General features: G+C 39.2%; 1 protein-coding gene across 4 annotated transcripts in view; it reads right to left on the bottom strand.

Annotated features, from left to right (window-relative positions):
• MAP7 (microtubule associated protein 7) overlaps positions 1-27041 on the bottom strand; it is a 175755-nt gene that overhangs the window by 96568 nt on the left and 52146 nt on the right. The window contains exon 1 of one of the 4 annotated variants that reach the window (XM_061129978.1): positions 3009-3136. The exons of the other annotated variants lie outside the window; for them this stretch is intronic. Within the exon in view, the coding sequence (XP_060985961.1) occupies positions 3009-3030 (22 nt within the window). The 5' untranslated portion in view covers positions 3031-3136. Of the gene's footprint in view, positions 1-3008; positions 3137-27041 lie in introns of those variants that run through there. 4 annotated transcript variants of the gene reach the window in all.

A 27041-nucleotide genomic window follows, 5' to 3' on the forward strand; every position in this document is an offset into this window, starting at 1 on the left:
TACAAGTCACTTTCTTGTGTATAAACTCACTTGACCATCTTAACTTGATTATGGTAGGCATGCCTGTTGCCCTTTTATAGCTGAGGGGAATGAGACTCAGAGATCAAATGGGGTTTGCCCTTGGTCATACAGACAGCCCTAGAATAGAGTTTGAAAACCTGGTCTTTTGACTCTAAAGTACAGCAATTTATCTTCTTGATAGAGGTATAGATTCAGCGTAACTTTGAGAACTGCTAGTGTTTTGTCAAAGTCTTACTGAACAAGATTCTTAGCTTCTGAAAACGACACCTACATAAAATTCATGGTGAAGAAGCCCACAGGGTTGTGTGATGCTTCCAGAGTGTGTGGGAGGGGCTGTCCCTCTGCAGCTAAGCGCTGACCTCACCGAGGGCTCAGGGGAGGAGGGAGTTTATCTGGCCTGTGACTTGGCATTTCATCACAAAATTAGTTTCCTAGAGTCCTTGATTTACCTATTTTTCATAAAGGAAGTAAACTTTTTGGTTTCCTGCTCTTGGCACATGTCTAAACTGAGGAGAGTAACATTTTTCTACTAATTTTCTTTTCTTCTAAAAGTTGGAACAAAGCTCTACTTCTGCGTCAACCACAGGATAAATTAGCATACCCTGGTACGGATTTTATATAAAACTCTATCTTTGTTATTTTGCGCTTTACAGGGAGAGCAGGCATGGCCTTCCTTACCTTGTTGCCCTCTTGAAGACTAGGGGTCGACTCATTACTTTGATAAACTGACTAGGCGCCTGCTGGTTGCCAGGCACTGCTGGAGGTGCTTGGGAGACAGCCGGGAACGACTAAGCCCAAACTCCCTGCCCCGTGGCTCATATTCCAGTGTGGGAGAGCAAAACCAACGTGAGCCCAGCTGGTGTAAGTGCTAACGTGAGCACAGACCAAAGACAACAGATGCCAGTTTCTGTCTGGGGCTGGGGGGCGGGGGTCACTCTTACAGCGTCTTGCAGTTACTCCCAAGCAGCCTGACATGGCAACAGGCTCTGCTCCCCGCGTGGGACGGGCTGTGTGAAGCTACAGGGCTGAGTTCAGCCTTCATCTCTACTCCAGACAGTTATGGTCGTCACGCTGAAATTTTAGTTTATGGAAACAGGAAGCTACTACATCTACTTTTCTAAGGTCTACTGAATATCAAATTAAAAGTTGGAAACTGGAAGAGACCAACATCCAGTATCTAAGATTAATTTAGAAGACTTCCCTGATGGTCCAGTGGTTAAGACTCCACATTCCCAATGCAGGGAGTCTGGGTTCGATCCCTGGTCTGGGAACTAGATCCTGCATGTGGGAACTAAGATCCAGTACAGCCAAATAAATAAAGATAAATACATATTTTTAAAAAAAGAATAATGTAGTATTTTTAAACCACTTACCTAAGATTTTTTTTACCAATTTTCTGGATGAAAAAATTTCTCCCCCTCAATATCAACTTTATCTATTGGATATTTATCCAGTTTTCTTATTGAGTAACCTGTATTTCATTTGATTCAACCAATATTATTCCTCATATTTAAATAATTCATTATGAAATCCAATGCTTATTATGCATTAACTGTCTTATCCTAATATTTGAATACTGAATGCAAATATGATTTCCACACAGAAAGATATTCTTTTCTGACTCATTAAGTACAAAGTGAATTTAAAAGTGAGTTAACTGAACAAATACATATAATATCACAAGTTTTTTTTTTTTTCTCTGAGAAGCCAGTTAGGTGAGGCATTTGCTTCTCTTTTAATGTATATATAGCCCTGAAAGCTAGATTATTCCCATTATGCAGTGATGATACTAACATACTTACAGAGTATAAATAACTTGTTTGAGGTCACAAAACTAGTGCCAGAGCTAAAATGTAGGCTTGGATCCAACCCTCAAAATATTTCTAATATGCCTCTTTGACTCTATATTTTATAATCATAAAACACCAAAAGCAAACCACTTATTTATAGCATAATCCATCTCCTTAATGCTTACTGGATACTGACACTATGTACAACTCATTTTTCTTTCCTAGATGTGTTTTTATTATAAAATTTGCAAATATTATCCATGCAAATGAATAGAGGTAATATTTTAAAAGGGCAAATAATTTAGTGAATAAAGCATCTTTACTACTCTTAAAATTAAATCTGATAAAGCATCCAGAACATATAGAAAATTCTAGACAAGAAAATACAGTGATAAAAATACCTCTCCAAAATGTAGTGCTTAAGATTCTGATCACTATAGTTTTTTTCCATAAAGCCTACATGCGAGTTAACTGATTTACATACCATGGAAATGAAAGTATTCTGGTGAGGAAGATATGAGAGGAAAATGCAGGCAATGTTTTTGATGGTAAAAAATAAATAAATAAATAAAAACCGAAGAGGTAGGCAAGATAAGTATGACCTTTCTTAATCAGCAAAAATCCTCAGCACTCCTCAAACATACTCCCCTAAAATAGAAAAACAATCATTTCTCAAAATCTTCATGTTCTAATCCAGATACAAATATTAAAAGCAATAAGAAATCATCAATAAATTATGTGCTAAAATGTTCTTTGGACAGCAGTGCAATTGTATGTGTAGCCTGCTACTACTGTCTACCTCCAGCACTCAGGAGACCCGAGGAGCTGTTTTAGGGTTTTCACTTTGTTTTTTGCCAAAAGAAAAAAAAAAGCACAAACATGGAAAATGGAAAATAATATCATTTGCCTTGAATTTTCATAGAAGCTATCCCATGGCTGCAGGACAATAAAGTATAAATCCATCATCTATAGAGCACAAGTAATGTTTCACGTAATTAAAATTCCCACTTCTTTTTCTTAGAACATTCAAACCAAGTCCTCCCTACCCCCTAAAACAAAAAGATCTATTAAAAGATTTCCTACTCCGTACTTTGACCTGTTGAAAGTACTAGCATGTCAAACTGAGTTAAAGATTGCCCGATTCCTACACATCCTTATTAAGAAATTTCGAAACATATTTTGCGCCCAAGAACTTACAGGCCAGTTTAGTGTCTTCCATCCTAAAACCCTTCTTTCTTGAATATGCTGCAACATATCTGCATGTCTCCCGCTTCCTGCTTTGAGTTTCTCAGCCAGGCAAAGACCAAGCGATCAGTGAAGAGACCCTTTAATCATCCCAAGTATGAATATCATCTCTCACGCAGCTCGAGGTACACTCAGGAAGAAGGCAAAAGGGTGAGGACACATATGACTCGACAGCCACTGTTTCTAAACAGTAACCTTGTTCACTGAACCAAGTAAAAACTGAGAACGGCTTCTGTTCAAAAGAGCCAGTGAAGCTCGAATGGGTGTGGGCTGGGAGAAGGGGAGGCCTTTCCTGGTTAAGAAATGGCTGTTAAACATCAGTTCGGTCTCAGGGTTTAAAATCAGCCCGGGCCCCAAGCAGGATGTGGATTAAACACATTTGAAGAAATGTTTAACCAAGATCATCTAAACGGTATTTACTATCTTTCCAAATTCTTCTGCCTTCTGGCTTCCTAATGTACTAAAGATGGCATTTTAAAACCCCAAACATTATGGCTGATTTTGTTCCCATACTAAATGCCTCTGAGAGAGGCAATCATTTAGAATCAGTCAAGCAGAGAGACCTCTGTTCATTTCCTCCCTTCACTGAGAACATTCATGGAGCCATTGGGAAACCACATGAAATGAAGTTTCACTATCCTTCAGATTGACTCGCTTTAGCAAGTTTTGAAAAATTCTGAAGGTCTTCAAAGTGAAGAGGAAGAATCAATAAACATAAACACTGAAGTTTTAGAAATTATTTCTGGACAAATTCATTATAGGGCCTCAGAAAAAACTTTTAAGCCAGTGATGAGTTTTACATTATGAATTTTGAATTCAACAGTTCTATCACAATGTTACCTTAGGCTTGTCTTTAAAAGGACTTTTTCTCTAGGGATATAGAGGGGAATCTGAGGAGAAAAGATCATGTCAAGTCCTCGTGCCTTTCTAGAATTTAAAACTGTGATATGGGAGTCAGAATGCTTGAGTTAAAACCAATGAACTTCATGAGTTTGGATGATCCCTGGGTCCTATCTGGAAAAGGAAATATGCTGTTTAGAAGAAAACAAATCGTTTTAAGCCTCTTTGAGTAGTAGGACTTGCCTCAGTGAAGAGACGGGACACATAGGATTTATAGGATGTAGGGGTTCAAGCATCCACTGGACTTGACAATGAACCCTTTTTAATGTCCTTGGAACTAAAGACTTACTTAGTAGGAACCAATGGAATACCAGTCGTAGCCAGTACCATCCCAACACCTCCAGAGGCCTAGCGTCACAGGTGCCTAAGTACCATCATTCCTGCCAACCAGTCCCCTTGCGTTTTTAAAAGCAGCTCTGAGGCTGGGAAAGATTGAAGGCAGGAGGAGAAGTGGGAAACAGAGGATGAGAGCGCTGGATGGCATCACCAACTCAATGGACATGAGTCTGAGAAACTCTGGGAGATAGTGAAGGAGAAGGAAGCCTGGAGTGCTGTAGTCCGTGGGGTCACAGAGTCAGACATTACTGAGTGATTTGAACAACAGCCTAAGTACAGACAGGATCACCCAGTGCAGGAGTTCTCAGCCTTGGTCCTCCTGACCTTTCAGGCAGCATAACTCTTTGCTGTGGACGACAGGGGAGGGGATGAGGCTTTAATAGTTTGACAGCATCCCTGGCCTCTGCCTCCTGTATCTAAGAGCACTGCCTATAGACACTCACCTCCCCAAAGTCAAGACCATTAAAAAAATTTTTTTTTTGGGCACTGCCAAATGTCCCAAGGGGGTTTGGGGCAAGATTACTTCTGGTTAAAGAAAATTACAACTCAGTGGCACCAAATCCAGATTTTTTTTCCTTCTTTCTGCCCCTCTGAGCAGGGCTAGTGTGGTAGGGAGGCTGGATAGTAAAGCACCTTCTCCTGGGGGGTGGGGTGGGGTGGGGTGGGGAACATATTCGAATTGCTCCTCTGTTCTACTATCTTTCTTCCCTCCCCAAAGACCTTATTGCCTCAGAGAGGAGCACAGAACTGACTCCACGGAAAAAGGGAGGTCAAGGTTCACAACACTGGTAATGTGGGTAATAAACACGCCCCACACATTTCTCTCCACTCACGTGTGATACAATGGCTGTATGTGATTCACCTAAATGTCTCAAAAAGCATACAAATTCCCAACTATGTCCAATTAAAGCAATGAAATGCCTGACACAGAGTGCATGCTAGCCAAAGAAATATGTTGGTTATCAATTTCAGAAAATTTGGAGGCATGTTATTAAAATATCGACCCAATCGACCCATTCCCACAATTCTATGCCTGTACATTCAATGTGCGCAGGCTAACTCACTTCAGTGGTGTCCGACTCATGATACCATGGACCGTAGCCCGCCAGGCTCCTCTGTCCATGGGATTCTCCAGGCAAGAATGCTGGAGTGGGTTGCGAGGCCCTCCTCCAGGGGTACATTTAGTAGGGCTCCGTAAATGTTAGAACCCATACCCCGAATTATCTCAGAACTCATTTAAACAGAACAAGGACAGGAATCGTGAATTTATCAAATAAAAAAATAACTCCTACTGGCAACTTAAAAAAAAAAAATCCTTTCACTGCTTCCCTCAGAATCTTTATACTTTAGACTCAAGTGTAACTAGCCCGGTTATCTATCTCCCAGTTCATTGAAGATTAGAGGCACCCGGTTTTCAGAGGACAGGGCGGTGTTATATGAACGTCCAAGCTGTTCTGCGGCCGTCCAAATCCTGACCGCCAAAACCCAGTCACCAACACAGCTGTGGTGTTTCTAGAATACAAATCTGATCCTGTAACTCTTTCAGCGCCTCTGTTTTCTTGGCTCTTGGTGGCCTCACACACCTGCTTTCCTCACCACACGTCAGCAGCACTACCGGCTGCCTATCTGCTTCGCCTTCTCCTCTCTGGCCTCAGAGAGGGTGGCGTTCGGCTGCATTTGCCTGGACTTGGCTCTCCTGTCCCCAACAGTTGTATACATGCTGCCGTTGCTTCTTGAAGATTCCTCTCCTCCCTTCTTCTGGCTAACTACCACAAGCCTTTCCTCTACCTTCCATCAGCTCCTCAGGAATTCTCCACACTGCCTCCCCTGCTGGGGATCCATCCTTCCACACTGTGACCAGCTGTGTGCACATCTGAGGTTTACAGGAAAGAGAAGGGCTGGTGGGGAAAAAATGGCCTTACGTACAGATTGCCATGTGCTGTGCTGGGCTTGTCGCTCGGTCGTGTCCGACTCTTTGCGACCCTGTGGACTGTAGCCTGCAAGGCTCCTCTGTCCATGGGATTCTCTAGGCCAGAATACTGGAGTGGGTTGCCATGCCCTTCTCCAGGGCATCTTTCCAACCCAGGGATCAAACCCAGGTCTCCCACATTGCAGGCGGATTCCTTACTGTCTGAGCTTAAGCTATTATTTTCATGATTTCCTATGGTGATCTGTCTAAGCCATACTTGCCTGGTGGCTCAGACAGATTGCCATAGGAAATCATAAAAATAATAGCTTCAGCTTGTGGATGGCCTATTAAGTCAGTCACTATTCTACGGTCCTACACATAAGGATTGGTCTGACCTCACAAATCACCCTATCATGCTAAGTTTACTGATGAGGAGACTCAGATACACAGAGTAACTTGGGTGAGCTAGTCAGCGGCAGACTCTCAGGCCCCACACTCTGCTCGGCGGCAGTCTCTGCCCTCCAGCTAGGTGACTTCTCACTTCCGAGCACCCGGGAGCAGCAGGCCACTGTCGCCTGCTGACAGGAAAGGGCTGGTACCACGAGGAGAGAAGACAGGCGTGGAGAGACAGGAGGTGACACTGTGTGGAGACAGTGGCCCACTCTCCCCTTAGGAACAACAGCGTGTAACTAAATGGCGGAGCATTCATCCAGAAAAACAGCTGAAGGCTAACAAGAGAGGAAAGAGAATAGAGGGCTTTGTTATGTGACGACTGGCTCAAGGAGATTTCTATGTCCCAGTGCATGGAGCGGTGGGTACGGTAATAATGCGTCATCTGAAACCCTAGCTGCACAGTGAGGATCTTGGAAAGAGGCACATTTCTAACTCCATGCATGGTTACTGTCATTTTCTCAAGACTAAGGCTTCTGCCTACCAGTCTATTTTGGGCTTCATTTTCAATAACCAGCAAAACTATCAATGCAGAATACTGGCAGATGGATGATGGCTGAATTGACAGTTTATTATTCAACTTCTGAGAATGGAAATCACTTGGAAAGCTTAGCAAGTTTTACAACAGAATACGTGAATCCTGAGACACTAAGGGGAAATGAACCTGTTTATTAAATCTAAAGTATATCATCCTTAACAAACACAAAATGTGATATATACTTTGTAACGGGAGCTGGTGAGTTATAAAACTGGCAGAGCAGTGGCAGAACTCTGAGGAATCCACCTTCTCCCCTCTGTGCGTTCATTCATTACCCGCTCACTGATTACCTGCTTTGCTCACCAGCCTCCTAAAACTGCTCTGTGGCTGAGATGATGATTCATCAGCTCTCTGCTCCATCCTGATTCCCGCCATAAACCTTAAAACCGCAGAGGCCCTCGCCAGGGTAAAGCGTGAAGGCAGCTCTTACCTGTGTTTTCTCCCACCTAATCTGCTCACTTACCACTCTGCTTCTTCCCTGTTCTTCTTTCTTTCCTATTTCCCTCCTGCTCCCTGCACCCTTCCCCACCTTTACTTTTTGGCTACTAAGAGAAAAATCAGTTCTTATAAAATAGGATCTTTCAAGCTGCAGCAAGAATTCTATGACTGTTTGGGGAAAGCATCTTAGGAACTTGCTTGGGAAATCAGCGATGTTTAGAAAGTGGCCCCTCTCATCCACCCATTCTGCACTTCAGCTGCAACATTTTCAGCCTCCTGTTCCCTTCAGACTGGCTGCCCCAATGAGAACTGGCTCTGGCCAATCTATCCTTTTACTGTCCTGAGCTGAGTGGTTTCAGTACACTGACAGACTCCCCCTCGGTTTGTCTCAAGCCTCAAGTCAAGGGGAGACTCTGTCAGTAACCAAGAACCTCTGTGTAGTCCTGAATGGCGGGTTTTTCCTCCAGTTCCAGGCCTTGTCCCTACACCTGTGCCCCTAAGTGTATAGTTACACCACCTATCAGATTGAATAGTTGGTGAATATATCATGCAGGTGTTAAACACATTGTACCCTTCAAAAGCTGTCTGTCCATTTCATCTTCATTTCAAAAATCTGAACAGAAGGCTAGCATATACTTGAACTCTTGGTGAAATTTAAATGTTAATAAAGTAGTTTACCCATAAATAGAAGAATTCTATGAGACATGAGACATCTGGTAATGTTTCCACCTTTTTTTATAAACAAAGAGAATTGGGTGATCCAACTTTGTTTTGCACATCTTAGCAGGGGGAGGTGTGTGTGTATGTGTGTGCATGTGATAATGAATATATAAAAATATAGATGAAGATCTAGTTGTTCTATCAAATAATTGAAAGAACATGGGTAGACTAAGCCTTTGGGCTGAAAAGATAATGCTCTTATAGTGCATTATCATTATTTATAAGAATTTAAAATATGTTTCTAAACATATTTTACACATAAAACATTTTTGTATGTAAAAATATTTTTTATTTTTAACTTTATATGTGATTTGAAAAATCACATATATTGTATTTTATTACCTTAATTATCAAAATGGTGCAGTTTAAAATCTTGGTATTTGGTAGAATTTAGTGTTTATCTACTATAAAATACTGACACCATGGCTATTGATATTTTAAGGGGCAAATACTGAGAAATAGGGAGAAGGAAATGGCACCCACTCCAGTATTCTTGCCTGGAGAATCCCATGGACAGAGGAGTCTGGTGGGTACAGTCCAAGTGGTCACAAGGAATGGGACATGACTGAGCGACTTTCACTTCACTTAGAAATAGATTTCATTTGTTTCATATTTAATTGAAAAGTAAAAGCAGATTCATTTTATAAAGGAATTCATGCTTTTTGTTGAAGTTTTCAATAGCTACAAATCACACATTTGTTATATATAATTCATTAAAAGACCCAGTTCCTCAGCTCATTATCTTCCACAAATTGGTTAAATCATGGCCAGTCTTATTTGAAAATATGTGAACTGCTCCTAACCTCAATGTCAGTCTAGGAATATTGTAGCCTACCACTTTCTCCAAGACCCCTTCTTTATCTTAATTCCTGTCTTTTTCCCCATTTCCTTTGGGTTCAACAAGTAGTAGGCTTTGGGAGAATATTTGTTAATTTCAACCTTTATATAGTAACCAGCACTCCGTTTTCTTTTCCTTCCCAATAGATATCTTGGCTCATTCTCTTTCCCGTTTAGACTGTCCTCAGAGGCCATAATCTTTAAGATCCTGGAAGAAGAAAACTCTGCTTTTCAGCCCCCCATTTATCAGTACCTTGGACAGTGACAACAGCTGCAAGAGTTGGTTATTTAGGAAAACTCACTCAATTCAGTTAAAAATGTACTCCACACACAAATATTTTCTTTCGGGGAGTATGTTATAGCATGCTTATCTGTTTCCCAAAATCCATATTTGCACTGCCCTGGAATCTTCCACGACCTCAAATTGCGGAAACAATTTTCTTTCATGTCAACACTTCCCAGGAATAGACAAAGCTATACTTAACAAATGAATGAGATACTTTTAGCCTACACTGAAATCTTTCCCCTTAGCTATAATCAAACTTGCTCAAGCCTCTTCCTACCCCACTCTAGTCATGTTACCAGCTATAACCAGTTTTCCTGTGGCACTTGTGAGGCACGCTAGTTTAAGGATAATTACAATAAAAAATTGCTATGCTTGAAGCAAGAGTTCTAATACTAAACACTTCTGCAAAATCAAGTTTTCAGGTCTAGATTTTGGGTGCAGAAACTGCTAAAAAGGGTCAGCTATTTTTCAGTGGGAAAAAGAAAAGTCTCTGCCAAAATTCTCTAAACATTTTTAATGACTTCTCAAAAGTTTAAATGTCCACTTTCATGTGGGAAATTTGTAAACAAATACCATCTGAACTTTCCATCTTTTGCTGTCAATTCCTGCAAGTTAATTACAATGTACTTTAGAGAGGATTTCACTGCCAGTGGAGGATTAATGGGGTAGTCTGACAGCTGGGGTCCTGAATTAGATCAGAAATTAAAATAAGGAACTTGACCTAGTTTCTAAAGGGAGATTTGTTAATTTTCTCAACCCAAACCAATGCAATCTTTCAGGCATTTGCCTTCAGAATCTGGAGCCAAAATGTCAAAGATTTTATTGCAGAGAACTAAAATATATATCCACTTGTAAAACACAAGTTTGAATTTACAAAAACAATTTGATGTTTCCTTTTTTTGTACAGTCGACCTTCTGTAGCTGCATGTTCTATATCCATGGATTCAACCAACCACACACAGAAAATCATCCAAAAAAAAAAAAAAAAGAAATCCAGGAAGTTTCAAAAAGCAAAACTTCAATTTGCCACATACTGTGCATTGTATTTATAACTATTTAGTTAGCATTTGCATTGTATTAGGGATTATATGTAATCAAAGGTGATTTAAAGTATACAGAGGATGTGCTAGCTTATGCAAATACTATGCCATTAAATATCAGGAAATTGCACATCTGTGGACTCTGGCATCCGGGAAGCTGGGTGTGTGTCCTAGAACCAAACACCTGTGGATACTGAAGAATGACTATATTCCAGACTATGAGCACTCACTCCTCTCCCACTTTCCAGCTCCAGGCATTACACCGTACTCAGGAGAAATGTCATAAAGAAGTTGGGGAATGGAGGGACGTAAAAATGTCAAGTGTGATATATCCAAAGTACAAACTCTTATTTTATAATCTAATTCACATGCAGGATCAGACTATAATAGATTTATGGCACTGTGGCAGATCACTAGGAAACGAGAGTATTCAAGTCTTGCAGCTTTCTGCTATCACACAGAAGAGAGTTCAGTCTACCTGGGAAACCCCAGTGGCTCAGCGGGTAAAGAATCCCCCTGCAATGCAGGAAACACAGGAGACATGGGTTCAATCCCTCAGTCAGGAAGACCCCCTGGAGGAGGAAATGGCAACCCACTCCAGTATCCTTGCTGAGAAACGCCATGGACAGAGGAGCCTGGCAGGCTACAGTCCACTGAGTCGCAGAGTCAGACACAGCTGAGCACACGGCCCGTGCACACATGACCACTGGGCAGACAGCTTCGTCTCAGACCAGCATCACCACTGCCTCCACCGCCAGGCTTCAAAGCTGGTCTCACCACTGCCAGTCTCTCCTCTTTTGTTCCTACGATCCATCAGACTAGTTGCCTTAAAAACCAGCTCCAGCAGCTTATCATTCCCCTGCTCAAGTATCTATCATGTTTCCCAGTTACCTTCCCAATTAAAGCACGGCAATGTTTCCACTGACTTCGAGAATTTTTTCCCATGGCTCCCTCAGATAGCCCATGTTTTTACAAAATGGATGCACTTGCTGTCCCTTTGACATGCCTCGGGATTTCCTTTCCTTTCCTTCCCACTTCTTCCTGTGTGGAATGACTCTTTGGTCATCTCCGTTAATAAGCAAGGCAAATACCCACATCCTCTATGAATTCTATCTGGATTCTCCCAGACACAAGAGCTTGCCCCCATCCTAAGCCACAAACACATCAATTACACTTCTCTTAACAGCATTGCCTTCAGAGAGGAGTTATCAGACTCATCCATCTCCCCCCTCAAAGGCTCTCTGGGTAACTGAAGCTCAAGAAACACACGAAACTGCAATGACTTAGCTTCTAGTTATATAGGTCAATTTCAGTGCTATTGGGGTATATATTTCAGCAGATTATAAATTAGATGATAAACATTAAGTGTAGAAAACAGAAAATAAAAATAAGCACAAAATATTTAAGATAAGTTGCAATCTCAAAATTCAGACATTACCACTGGTAACATTTTAGTTATTTGCTCCTGAAGATTTTTTAATGTTTAATTTGCATATATATTAAAAAAACAAAAAAAAGCAAGCTTTTTACGTAATACTATCTTGGAATGTATTTTATACTCTGTTCATTTTTCCAGGTCAACTATGTTCCAAATACACCATTATTAATGGTTGCCCAATACTGAAATCCCACAATATATGTAGCAGACTCTCAACTTCCAAGTTGTTTCTAACTCCTTGATATTATAAACAAGGTTGACTATACAGTTTCACAAATCTTGACAAAGTCTGAAGGACAAATTCTAAAATAGAATTGCTGAATCTTTGGCTAGGAATGTTTTTAAATGGTTTTGAATTTTTTTTTTTTTAAATGGTTTTGAATTTTTAAGTGATACATTTCACCAAAGAGAGCCTTTTCCACCATTTCCTCAGACAATAGCAATACATTCACTAGTTCATTTGTTATCTGACAAGTACTTGCTATATGCCAGGCACTGTTCTTCAAGACTCTTCCATCCCATGGATGTAGATGAACAATACACGAGACAAGAGATCAATAAATATGATCAATAATGTCAACGAAACAATACTGGGGTGGGGCAGGAGATGTCGGGTAGAAGGACCAGGGAAGGGTTTTCTGAGGAAGGAGCAGTGCAGTAGGTTGAGGAGGATCTGCTCAGCCCAAAAGCCAAGGAAACGGAGTTTCAAAGAGAGACAGAGGGATGAGTAAGGGTAAAGGTCCTGAAGCCAGGGTGAGCAATGAGGATTAAGAAAATTATCTGGATTAAAATGTGGTGAGAAGGAAGAAACGCAGGGAACTGCAGTTCATGAAAAATCCAAATTATCCAAACTTATCACTAAGTCGTGTCTGTGTCTTTGCAACCCTTTGGACTGCAGCCTGCCAGGTTCCTCTGTCCATGGGCTTTCCCAGGAAAGAATACTAGTGTGGGTTGACATTGCCTCCTCCAGGGGGTCTGCCCGACCCAGGGGTAGAACCTGTGTCTCCTGTATTGCAGGCGGATTCTTTACCCACTTGAACCATCGGGGAAGATTCTAATTGTAGTTCATAATAAGGATTTTATACTAAAATCAATGGGAAGCCAGCCATTGGCAAGTGACAAGTTTTAAGCAGAGAAGAGCCAAAATCAGGTCTATAATTTTAAAAGGTCACTAGCTGCTGTGCAGAAGGACATTGACTGGGGATTGAGGTGTCCATGGAAGAGCAAGACCAGCTCAGTTACTAATGATATAATCTGGGGCAAGCACATATGATTTGTACCAGGAATGGTGATGGACATAAGTAGACAGGTTTGATATATTTTGGAGGTAGTGCCAACTGGACTCATTGATGGATTCGATGTGGAGGGAAAAACTAAACATGACACCTAGGCATTTGGTTGAACATCTATTAAGACGTTGACTGAGGATCAAACAAGTGTGAGGAGAACAGAATTACCATATGACTCAGGAATTCCACTCCTGAGTATATATACACACTCCACCCCCCCAAAAAAAACCCCAAACACTCCACAAATTGAAAAAGATACACAAACCCCAATGTTCACAGCAGCATTGTTTGCAACCACCATCCTATGGAAGCACCTTATGTGTCCATCAACAGATGAAGGGATAATGAAGATGTGGTCTACAAATACAATGGAATACTACGCAGTCATAAAAAGAACGAAATTCTGTCATTTGCAACAACATGTGGACTTAGAAGGCATTATAATAAGTGAAGTGAGTCAAACAGAGAAAGACAAATATTGTGTGATCTTATACATGGAATCTAAAAAGGACAACAAAGTAGTGAGTAAACAAAAGAGAAGCAGACATAGATAGAACACAAAGTAGTGGTGATCACTGGGGAGGGGGGAGGGGAAGGGACTGCAGAGAGGTAGTGAGGAAAGGGGTTACTATGGGATTACATGAAACCATGAATGTGAAGCTTTTGAAAACTACAATGCACTACAGAATTTAAAGAATCTTTCATTCGATAAAAAAATTTTTAAAAAACATCAAAAGGTAAAATCCGTGATGTGATAAGCCCAGATGCTATCACATTATTTTTCTGTATTTTGCATCTTCTTGTACATTCAAGTTTTTCTGATTTTTTACTATGCCTTTACACATAAAATTGAATTGTATATTAGATTGTAAATGGAACTGCTCCCAGTTAGGAATGGTTTTAAAGCTTTGATACCTAGCACGGGAAATAATTTCCTGGATGGCGTTACCAATTTCCTCTCACCAACATGGTGCAAGAATTACTACCGAGTTGCACTGCTTATTCTCATTAGAAACAAACAAAAATAAATCTTGGCATAACATTTATTAAAGGTTGTAAACATGAGTGATATCATTGAACCTATTAGAGCATTAGCATTTTTGGAGGAAGTATTAGTACTAATTTAATATAGTGTTAGTACTAATTTAATGTAAGTATTGCCAGTACATTTTAGATCTAAAAAAAGCATTCCTGTTGAAAACAGCAAGTGCTCAAATTATAGCTATGACTGTTAGTTACTATTAGGTACTGAAAACAAGTCAAGTTTGAGTTGTTACTGGTCTTCAAATTTTCTTTAAAATAATAAATATACTGCTACAGATCATCGTGTTGAAGCTCCTGGGATTTAAAAAACCTGCTAAAAAATGCACCAGAGGTTGTGGTATAAAAAATTACAATTATTAGGCTTCCCTGATGGCTCTGGGGTAATGAATCCATCTGTTGATTCAGGAGACATGGGTTCAATCCCTGATCCAGGAAGATCCCCCATGCCGCAGAGCATAGCCCATGAACCGTAACTATTGAGCCCGTGCTCTGAGCCGGGGAACCTCAACTACTGAGCCCACGTGCCACAACTACTGAAGCCCCCCATCCACGGAGCCCCTGCTCCTCAACAAGAGCAGCCACCACAATGAGAGGCCCACACACCACAACTGGAGAGGAGCCCCCAGTCCAAGCAGCAAGAAGGACCCAACACAGCCAAAAATAAATAAAATCACTAAAAATTATCATTATTATAAAAGGTATATGATAAGGCTGGTCTAGTCAATTTAATCTGGTATGCACTATCAAAAGATCCTGCGTGGCTTCTGTCACTAACATCTATGTGATGTGAAGCAAGTCATTACTCTCCAGAGTTGCAATGTCCAATATAGTAGTCACCAGCCACATGCAGTGATGCAACGTCTTAGGTATACACACACACACACATAATTTCACAGAGCTTGGCCTGCTGACAGCCTAGAGGTAACCATGAGCACAGTTAGCACCCAGATCTTGGATCATAAAATATCATTTTCCACCCTAAGGAACCAGGGCTCCTAAAGAAATGACAGATGCCAAGGCTGAGTCAAAGAAAGATGAGTCGATAACATCTTGTGCCAGAGGGGGAAGATGTGCTCAAATAATAAAGATGCATTAAAAGGACACAGGAGGCAGCCTCAAAGGGATCCCACTGGCCAAATCTGGGACAATTTGAGCATCAGGATAAATACAGAAAAGCATTCAAATCTACAGAGTAAAATAAATATCTATGAGTCCACACTGGTAAACAAGCAAGAGAAAGGAAAGGTCTTCCCTACAGTAGAAAGCTAACTAATAAATGTGGAGGGAATGGTGAATTAGAAAATTACTATTTGGCAGCCAACTGTTTCAGCCAAGAATCACTGATTCTAAAACTAAGAGATGAATATAAGAGGAAGAACAGAATATTTACACAGCCTCAAGTACCTCCCCACAAGACATTTATTAATTACACAGCAAGATAAGTAAGCTGATAGTGGAGAAACCCGGAAGACATCACCTTCACACAGTGATGGAGGGTACCACCAGGATTGGGACAAATCAACTGTGACTCCTGGTAGGATACACCAAGGACTAAGAACCACTTCTCTGGCATTCCTGCCAGAAATGTGTAACCTAAATCCAATCATGAGGAAACATCGGGCAAACCCCATTTGAGAATATCCTACAAAAATAACTGGCCTGAATGCTTTAAAAATGTAGCAGGAACTACTGACTCAAAGAAAGACAGACTGGGAGGAAGCGAGAGTCAACAGACACAATAACTAAATACAACGCACGACCCTGGCTCACCTTCTGCTATAAAGGACATCTCTGGAATAAATGGTGACATCTGAGCAACGTCTGTAGCTTAGACAACACTATTCTATCAGTGATCATCTTAACTGTGACAAATGGAACATGCTTACGGGCTTCCCAGGTGGAGCAGTGGTACAGAATCCGCCGGCCAGTACAGGAGACGCAAGAGATGCGGGTTTTTCATTCGTGGGTCGGGAAGACCCCCTGGAAGAGGAAATGGCAACCCACTCCAGTATTTTTGCCAAGAAAATTCCATGAACAGAGGAGTCTGGTGGACTACAGTCCATGGGGCCACAAAGAGCTGGACACAACTGAGCGACTGAACATGCACACATAAGCACATATGGTTATACAAAAGACAACACTTGCTTTTAAAAAGGAGAGGATTAGAAATAAATCTTCCAAAATGTTAATATTTGGAGAATCTCAGTGAAGGGCACATGCAAATTGCTAGTAGTACCATGACTACAACTTCTCAGCTTTTCTGTAGTTCTGACACTATGTGGGGGTAAAGTTTTTTTAAAACCAAGGCTACTGAATTCCTATTTGTTCTTGATAGTTTCAAAAGTTTAATGTAACTAATTTTAGTAAACAGGAACATTAATTAGAACTGGAAAAATCTGAATGTAAAACAAAGCTTTCTGAAAACATACTATATGTAATATTTTCTTCAAATTAGAGTATAAGATATATAGCAAAAGCAAGCACCTTACCTATTTTATTCTTCCTTCCAATTAGAACTGTCTTGCTATAAAATACAGATGAAATTAAAAAATCTATTCCTTTATACAGTGGTCCACCCTCAGATATTTTTAACCTTTTTTTTTTAATTCCAGAAGAAAAAAATCAATTTGTTTTGACCAGATGGTAAAAAAACTTTCATATGCCTAATATGAAATGTCATGCCTAATGTTAAACTGGCTAAAAATAAATAGGAAAATTGAGCAAAGAGCAATTTGAGGGTGAAACTAGCTGGCCCTTTGTGGCAGAAGGAAATGGAATCTGGTATCCGGAGCAGCAGGACATGAGCTGGGGGAATTTCAGGGAGCAGTTTCCCGACACCATGCATCAATTGACTCGAGATTCTTTTTAACTCAAGCTAAGCCCTGAAAGCTAAGTCCAGCTCTACTAAATCAGCCTTCCCCTCCCAGGAACAACACAGACCTCAAATCTGGCTCAAAAACTGTTGTTAAACAAAAAGCCAAAAAAAAAAAAAAGTTTTTCATACTTTTCCCCCTAAAGTAAGATAAAAGCTAACGAAATATTCTCTTAAAAAGTAAAATAGCATGATTTTGAATTAGGGAGTAGAAGCTATTCTAGTTGGATCTTAGCATCATTTAGCATGTTATGGTTATCAGAGCCATTTGTAATTACTGAAAACAATTGCATTTCTTTCTCCCAATTTCCTTCTCTTCCCTGAAATGATCATTTGGTATATAAGGATGTATGTATTTAACGTTGTCTTTGCCAGCTAAACTATCAAATTTTAGACTGAATTCCTCTGCTTCCTCTGTCAGTAACTTATACAAAGAAATACCTGGGTAGAGGAAGTGTTTTCCTAATCTATTATGTGATGTGTTTTATGTATGCATATGCTTGAATAGAGATAGTTATATACTTAAAAAACTGGGAGATAAAGAAATCTTAACTATTTAAGTGATTCTTTAACTGTAAATCATATGATATTCTTAATCACTTATTAAAAACTTATACTATTGCTAAAGAGCGTGCCTCCAATGATGTTTCTCACAACTGGGGTTCTGATGTAAATGCACTTGGAAAACAGCATGAAATAATTCTTATTTTGAAGAATTACAACATATATTATATTAAATGTTGTGAGGAAGCCCTTAGTAAGTAACCAATTTAATAAGGGTCTCCCAAATTTACTTGACCAAAGACCTTTTTTGGGGGCAATATTTATTAATCTGGGGTAGGTCTGGGTTACATTTTACAAGTCTGGGTTACATTTACAAATGTCATTAGTGTTTAAAAGTTAATATTGTTAACTTAAGGCTCCTCTTTAATAGACACAAATAATGTTATTTCAACATGACATTTCTCTTAAAAGGAAACCTATGTAGCAGTAAATTCTCTTTGTAGGTCAAGCGAACTGGGATAAGCGCATTGATCAGGAATTTAGGGGAAATCAAATTTAGAGGTCACCTGATTGCCTTAATAGAGCATAACTAAATTTGATGATTTAATGATTAATCCCACTAAAAGTTTATTATTATTATTATTATTCTTTAAAATACAAATCCATAATGCATTTTCACAGAAGGCAAAAATAGACATTAAACTCCATTAGTAGGCTCCACAAGTCTGTTGTGGATGAGAATTTTTTTTCCTCTTCCTAGAACTTTGTGAAACATCAAGTACATCTAATGGACCAATTAAAGTGATAAACCATCACAGCCTGTTCACTGCTATATCCAAATAAGCCATTCTAAGAACATGTACAGCTAATCGCAAATGAAAATTCCCCCTAAATTCTGGATGTCAGAAAGACTGGGGCAGCTATCAGCTCAGTTCATGAAAAGGCCATGAGAAATCCCTGAAAGTATGCAGAATCCAGACAATATCTATTAGGGAAAAAAAAAAAAAAAAAAATTCTGGAGGGCAGGGGAAGCAAAGAGAAAAAAATAAGATTCAAATCTGTCATAAAATATTTTATTATGAAAAATCACGAACACCAGAACAGAAGTTCCCTCGTTGGAAGAACAAGAACAGGACAGAGGCCTTCACACTAAGATGCAACACCCGTCCTGGAAACAGAAATCTTTAAGTCTCTAAATAATGTGAGTATACCTACTTCATTTTCAAATTAAATCCTTGGTACATAATTTCACTAATAGCAGCCATATGGGAAGCATTTGTAGCTTTTCTCAATTCTAATTTTCATACACAGAAGAAACACCGACAAAAATAGCCCCACAGTCTGTCACGGAGGCACTGCAGGCTGACCTAGTTAGATCAGCAGGCTGTGTGCATCTGAGCTGGCTTAATCCTGACCCAGCATCGAGGCTGCCCTGTGCCCCAGAGCTCAGGCTTCAGGGTTCACCAGGTCCTCACAGTTCATGAGCTTACAGTTGAGAGGTCATTCTTGCATCTCTGAAACCATTTTAGTGTGGATCTAAGTGAATCACCAACGAATAGACAGGCCCAAATCAACTCTCTGAACCAGGAGATTTCTGAAATCACTAAAGAACCATAACAAAGATTTAAACAAAAACCCGTAACAATATTAAACTGCAAATGCTAAAATGGGAAAATATCTAAAATACCTATCATACATGTGGTCATGTGGTGATAGATATTATATATTTTTCTATATTTAAAAAACATGCCACTAGAAAATGTCACAAGAAAAAAACATGTAATTCACAAAAGTAAAAGGCTAACAAGCATGTAAGAATTAACATGTTATTAAATGAATGCAAAACAAAAGATCATTTCCTTGCCTATAAAATTGACAGAAATTTCAAATAAGAGAATATTTACTGTAACTATTTTAGAAAAATGTTTCAAAAACATTTTTGACACTAAATGGAAAAGAAAACAGTTTGCAAAACCACATATTCAACAATATGACAAGTCTGTAAACTTGTTTCTAAAAACTATATGTTCACACACACACACATACAAAATGTGAACAGATATATATGTAGATGGTAGGGTTATAGATGATTTAAAAATGGGCTTCCCCTGTGGCTCAGCTGGTGAAGAATCCACCCGCAATGAGGGAGACCTGGGTTGGGAAGATCCCCTGGAGAAGGGAAAGGCTACCCATTCCAGTATTCTGGCCTGGAGAATTTCATGGAGTGTATAGTCCGCGGGGTCGCAAAGACTGACACAACTGAGTGACTGTCACTTTCACTTTCAAAAATAAGCTTAATCCTTTTTTGCATGTTGTAAATGTCTAACAATATTTATTACTTTTACTATCAGAAATATGTATGTGATATTTAAGGTGTTTAGACAGTAACCAGGAGGAAATGCTTGGAGCCTACTTCTGTTCATGATTTTCTGTGCTCTAGTCATTAGTGACGGCAGAAAGGATGTTTGAAGTTGGACCACTAGGATGAGTGCTCACTTTATATGCTAATATGGAGAGCTGAAAGTCTTGTTAAAAGGCGAATCTATTCTGGGAAAAAGGCCTCCCCCAAAAACCAACCAAAAGAGACAGTCTTTGAAAAAAAATAAAATAAAACAGAGACAAGCCTTCCGGGGAAAGGGCAGCTTACACTTATTTATTTTCACATTATGCTCATACTTAAATAATTATAACATCTCAAAAAAGGCAAATTTCTGTGATTTGATTTCATTTTCAACATCTCTTTTTAAAGTTTCAAGTAGCTTCTAGATAATATTCCTGTACAAGCTTTTCTACTTTGAAGAAAAACCATTTGCCAAGTAATAACTTCTCACATTTTTACTCACTTTTTAAAATTGAAAAGATGGTGGAGACACTATTTGGCAGTCTTTTTAGAAAGGTCTTTTTTTTGGTATCATCAAATATAGCAAAAGCAAACAATATGAGTCTACATTTATTTTACCAACAGGATATGTTCCCCTTAAATGATTATCATTAACATAAAATCCTACTTTGTTCTTAATACATTTAGACTAGAATAGTGTTCAGTCAAGCAACAAGCATTTATTGATTCTTGCCATGTGCCATGCTATGCATTTAATTTCTTATGTTTTGAGAAAAATAATAAGCTATAGAAAACACATGCAATATGCTAGGGATTTTAAAACTTTAGACCTGACCTATGTCGATCCCCACACTTAAATTCACCATCCCTCTATTTTTACAAATTTTTTTTTTCAGATTTCTGGTTTTAATAGGAACAGACTCTAATAGGTCTAATAGGTGCTAATCTCCCTGAACAACATCAAAAGTAATTCCAAATTAAGGCCATTTCTCTACCTTCCCAAGAGTAAACTGTATTTTTTTTTTTCATGAGATTTCAGAATTCATCTCCCAACCCACAGTGGGATGGACATGGAAATCAAAGCATGTTGTACTTAAAGGTGAAGAATTGCATAAATTCACTTACATCCCGAGAAGCAACTCACAGATCTTCACAAAGAGAAAGGTATGCTTCTTTAAGCTGGTATTAACCAGAAAATATCTGATTAACATCTGCCCTTTTATTCCTAACATCAATGATGATTCCGTCCTTCTCTCCTCCAGTTTTGGTTAAGCCTACACATTCATTTTACCTCTTCACACTATTCATTTGGCAACAGTATACTCCGGAGAATTCCTGGGTCATTCCAATACTCTGTAATATCAGGGGCCTTGATGATGCTGCAAACACATCGCCATGGCATTTTCCCGTCTTCCACCATGAATGGACAGAAATGTTTTGAATAACTTAGAAACTGCCAGCACACTGGGAATACTAAGGCAGACAGGGAGTTGCAATGACATCCCAGAACTTTTTAAGCAGCTGTAGTTAAGATACGAGGGAAAGAATAAGCTCTGGGTAGTGGTGGACGTAGGGAAAGGAGAATCACCTACAGAGGCAAAAATAACTAAAAACACTGAAGTAGAAAACTATATATATATACACATATATATAACCATACAGTATTTAAAGAGAAAGAAGCTGATCTATACAAAGCAAGTGGTGATATTTAAATCTGAAGTCTCAAGAGTTTCACGTTTATTTCAGAGTAACGTGACTTGAAATAAACTGTGTGTGCGTGCTCCCTCGCTAAGTCGTGTTTGCTTCTTTGCGACCCCATGGATTGTAGCCCTCCAGGTTCCTCTATCCGTGGGGTTCTCCAGGCAAGAATACTAGAGTGGGTTGTCATTTCCTTTCCAGGGGATCTTCTTGGTCCAGGGATTGAACCCACATCTCCTGCATTGGCAGGCAGATTCTTTTCCACTGAGCCACCTGAGAAGCCTCAAATTAATTCTACTCTCAATTAAAATGGTGCATTCTTAACCAAGAGCCAGGTAAAGTGTAGTTCCCTTGCCAATGCAGTTTTCTAATCTGAAGATTTTAAATCTATTTTCCATATTACAGTTGTGAAAACCAAGTTGGATTTTCCAAGGCAACACATTGCCCTTAATAAGAATGAGGACAACCAGCCTGAAACACAAAACTTGTAGAAGCATCCATGACACCAGAGATTCACAAGACACTTCTGAACTGGAGATGGCCAGCAAACACATACAACTTCACTTCCATATATAACTGTTCTCAACAGGTGTCAAAAGACAGACTTTGTTCAGTCAGTTCAGTTCAGTTGCTCAGTCGTGTCCGGCTATTTGCGACCCCATGAATCACAGCACGCCAGGCCTCCCTGTCCATCACCAACTCCAAAAATCCTCTTATATTTAAGTGCAAAGTTACAAACAGTTAAGTACTCTAGCTTTTGTACCTTAATTCTTTTCTTTAGTCCTAGAGTCTAAGTCTACTCTCCAATGAAATTTTTTCCATTAATAACACTGTTTCTGAAAGTGAAAGGTATTATTAGTAACTGTGTAAATTCTCCTAGACTATACAATGTGCTTTAACAGGTAGTAGTTTTTAATAATAAAAAGTTTAAAATTACAGTGTAAGAATCTGAAATTTAAACAGATTTCACTATATTTTGTATTAAGCTGAACAACGTGAAATTGTCATATTAGGTAAAGACGGGTCAAAAATGGCAATTTCATATAGTTCAGCTTCATACTTGAGCCAATTTATGCCAATGATTTCAAGCACCAAGATGAACTGTTTGTGCAAGACAGATGACAACCAGCAAGCTTCCTGCTCCCAGGACATGGCTGTTTATGATGTGACCTAGATTTCACACCCTGGGGAGCCTGCACCCAGTCTATCAAATGGCTTCACTCAGTTTATCATGACAACGACTTCTGATCATGGGTGGCCATTCCTCACCCAACAACATAGATGAGGACAAACAACTTGGTGAGCACGCTGTATTCCTTGCACAAGATTAGCATCATCATCATTAAGCAACAAAGAATAAAAGGAGAGGCTTAATCTCTCTCTCCTTCCATTTCATATTTTTCTTTTAAAATTCGTTTTCATTCCATTCATCCATTTTAGTGGGTTATATTGAGCGGAAATCTGAGATTTAAATACTGAAATGAACCAAAAAGCAAAAATATCAAAATGCTGCTCCTGTAATTTTCCCCCACATGACTGGTGAGCTCTCTTTGGCTTCACATTCTGATCTCAAAGAATGGCTTTAATGGGAAGACAGCAGAATAATTAGGATATGAATGAACTCCTTCTACACAAGAAATAACCACTTGAAAGGTTCTACATTACCAATCACGCATATTCAACACTCCACTAAGTTGTGAGGGAAACCGGAGGGTGTGGGGATAGAGAAGAGATCTCTTCTGTCGTGCTCCTTACCCATGCACTTATATTCCAATAGTTGATATAAACACACATATAAACAAACAGTTATAATGCAAGATATTATGGAACTTATACACTATAGACAGTAAATATAACACATATGCAATCATTTCCTTTAGTTTCTGGTTCCAATAATATGAAACACAGAACTTCTAAGTCAAGAATTGCACTGAGAATCTTTACAGACTAACAAGCATTCTTGATTCTTGAAGCTTACATCCATCTTACTTTAAATACCTGGAACCATGCACTGCCCTACCTAATCTTTTAATGAATGAAGGAAAAAAGGAAAACTATCTTTCAAATAAGCATGGTTTGATGCAAATCAGTACATAAGATTCAAAGATACATATAACCCTCACTCTACTAGTTCTCTTTCTTTGAGAGTTTGGGAAAAGGCATTTATATTTATTTGTTGCCCGAGTTTTTTCACTTGAAAAATGGAGAATTCATTCTGATCAGTAGAGTTGAAAAGATATGAGATAAATAATGGCTTTAACTGATTTCAGAATTATACCATAAAGAGCATTATCTCCATACAAGAAGTGTAGAACAAAACAAAAATAACGAAAATAAAATTATTCATCTTAATTTTGGTAGATGGACCTAAGACATTTTTCTGGAGAACAGAAAGAGGAAATGTCAAATGATATTCTCATTCAAAGCATCCTCAGAGAGGAGCAAGGGTAGTGGGTTAAACCAGAGCCAGTAAGGGCACTATGGAGTAAATTACTTAAGGTCTGTCTGCCTGGAAGGGAGACTTGCCACTGGACAGAAAGTAGTGTCTATTTACAAAATTTTGGCAGATAAAGCTCAGGGATCTTATGTTCTAGGACCAAAATCTGTTAAAAGAATGAAAAAGGTCTTTTGGAAAAATCATACAAAGCTCAACACTATTAACTGCATCGTGCTAAGAAGCACCCTGAACACAACCTTTATCTTCAATTTTTAAAAATAAACATTTGAATCAACGAGGCTAAGGGACTTTTGGTAAAACCTTCACCCTTGAAAGTTACAATTCTTCAATAAGTATCTTAATAAAGTTTTGCAAAGCTATTTCTAGGAAACATATTAGAAACTCATACGGACAGTATCCTCTTTCTCACTGGATTCAGTTACGTTTCAAAACTCCAAGACAAGTGAGTCGAGTGCTTTGTCGCAGAAACATGCTCATCCCTAACTCCGCCTGTGCCAACGGTGGCCGGTATCTCCCCCGTGGGTCTAAGAGGGGTACTGGACTCAGTCTAGCATTCCGACCCCAGAGCATTCTACAGGAAGCCACTATCCTGAGGCCATTATGTTACCTTTAGGTTTCAGACCCCGTACCTACAAAATGGGGACGGTACAACTTACCTACCTCTCAAGTCAAACCTAATTAAAATCTTTAGCGCTCTTAATCCCTGACCATTTTTCATTTGTAAGGTATAAAATCACTTTCAGAGGCTGCAATCCATGACACTGAGGAGAACTGGAGATAGCATGTCTCAGCAGAACAGACAATCAACATCTGTTGGTCTGAACTGGGAGAACCGGGCACGCTGAGGTGGTGCCTGCCGTCTCACAGCCAGCCTCAAAATAGACGGTTACTTAGGAGACAGAAAAGGGAAACATGAGGATTTGCCACAAGAAAGGCTGCCTTCACAGTGTGGTGATATGCAGTAGCGAAATTAGAATCCTGACAGATTTAGTAACAGATTTGGTGGCAGTTGTAATACTGGTCTTTATTCTACTGTAAAAACTGAATTCATAGACGCAGTGATTTTACGAGACACATTATTTTAACGGACATGTTTTACTTATATTGTCCTTGGGATAAGTAAGATACATGGTTTTCTGAGGGAGAAAATCTCTGACCAAATAGAAATATTTGCATAGAAAAACCCATGTTGAAAAACCCTTTAGTTGCACAACAAAGTGACTGTACTTAAGGCCCCTGATCTATAAACTTAAATAGGGTGAAGATGTCAAATTTCATGTGATGTGTATTCCACCACAATTTAAAAAAAATCCTTAGTCACTGTCCTCTCTCTAGTAGGTGTCATGAACACCAAGGCTACAGCTAATTCAGAGTCCCTTCATTACTGAGTCATGTTTACATGAGATAAAAGGTAGACTGACAGGAGACAAACTAGAAAAAAAGTTGTCAAGAGGTAAGACGTCTCCATCTCTAAAGAGTAGGTCTACAAAACTTGAGACTGCTGACGGCTTCACATTGTCAAATGAGCGAATAGAATATTTCCTTGAGTCTCTGGATTCAGTAATGTGGAACAAGCATTTCCAGATCAGGATTGCCCTAACGTCCATAGAGACCCTGACACAAGGTCTCCTCACACACACAGCCGTACACGGCCACTCAAATACACGCCGAGAAGAGAAATGGGAGAAGCCTAACGGCTCATTTTATAAAGCTACAATCACTGAAGCTTCATATATGAGGGTTGCAGCAGCAACCTGATGAAAACAAAGCCACTGGTTTAGCAAAAGCTCTACTTGGCCTAGAAATTACATCAACTCTCCTTATGTTTATCATTATTGCTTATTTTCTATACAAAGCCAGTTTTTTCTACCCTCCTGAGATCTCTAAGACCCTAAAAGCTTGAGCATGTTGAAAATTAAATTCAAGAATCCTAAAAGGATTGGAGAGGGACATTATCTAGTTCCACTACCTGACTTATTCTAGAAAAGTGGTTTCTAAATTGGGTCACAGCTTTCTCTAAGAGAAGCCCGTAAACTCCAAATCTTCTTAGAAAATGTAAATTGTTGCAATTTAGTCATAGCCTACCTAAGCTCATCTTTGAGCCTCTGTCCTCTAGATCTTGGGTTTGAATGCATAAGCTTATTTTCATGACCAGTAAGATGTATATGTGACATTTTATCAATATATAAATTATAAATATACATGCACACATGTTCATACATATACACACATCAATGAATGTTCTTTCTACTGGGATGTGTATAGGTCTACATATCTGAAGTGTGAAAAAGGATAGCCATTGGAATATAACCTATAGGTATCTTCCATATCTAAAATCTATTTGCTACGAAAAAAAATGACAATTCCAAGTTTACACTAAGATTTCTTTTAAGAATCACATGTCTTGAATTTTTCTCTTGGATTTTATTTTTACAAATCAAAATAAATACCAGAAAGTGAAAATATTGATAAGAAAGGTAAAATTATTTACTAAAAGTACCCTCCAAATAAAAGTAATATGCAAAGTGTTGGCTCATGGAGGAATGAATTCATAACAGTCAGAGGAATAATTAAAATACTTAACAATAAGCTATAACAGTTGAAATGCTTTTTAAGTCACAAACTGTTAAGGGGCATAGCCTACATCTGTAAAGCATGTATTAATAGATATACTTCCTTTGTCACATGAACACACTGGATCCATCCCTCCCTACCCCAGAGGTGGCATCAAATGAAATTAATGGATGACCAAATGTTGGTGTTTTTCCCTTCAAAGGAAGAAATAGGCCAATGATGTGTTTCATGACTCAGGCCTTGGCAGGGTGGAGCATTATTTAAGCTCCCTCATAGTAGCAGCTCCTAATTACTTATGAGTGGAAGGGAACAG

This window comes from Dama dama, chromosome 26, assembly GCF_033118175.1.
Source record: "Dama dama isolate Ldn47 chromosome 26, ASM3311817v1, whole genome shotgun sequence".
Classification (NCBI taxonomy): Eukaryota; Metazoa; Chordata; class Mammalia; order Artiodactyla; family Cervidae; genus Dama; species Dama dama.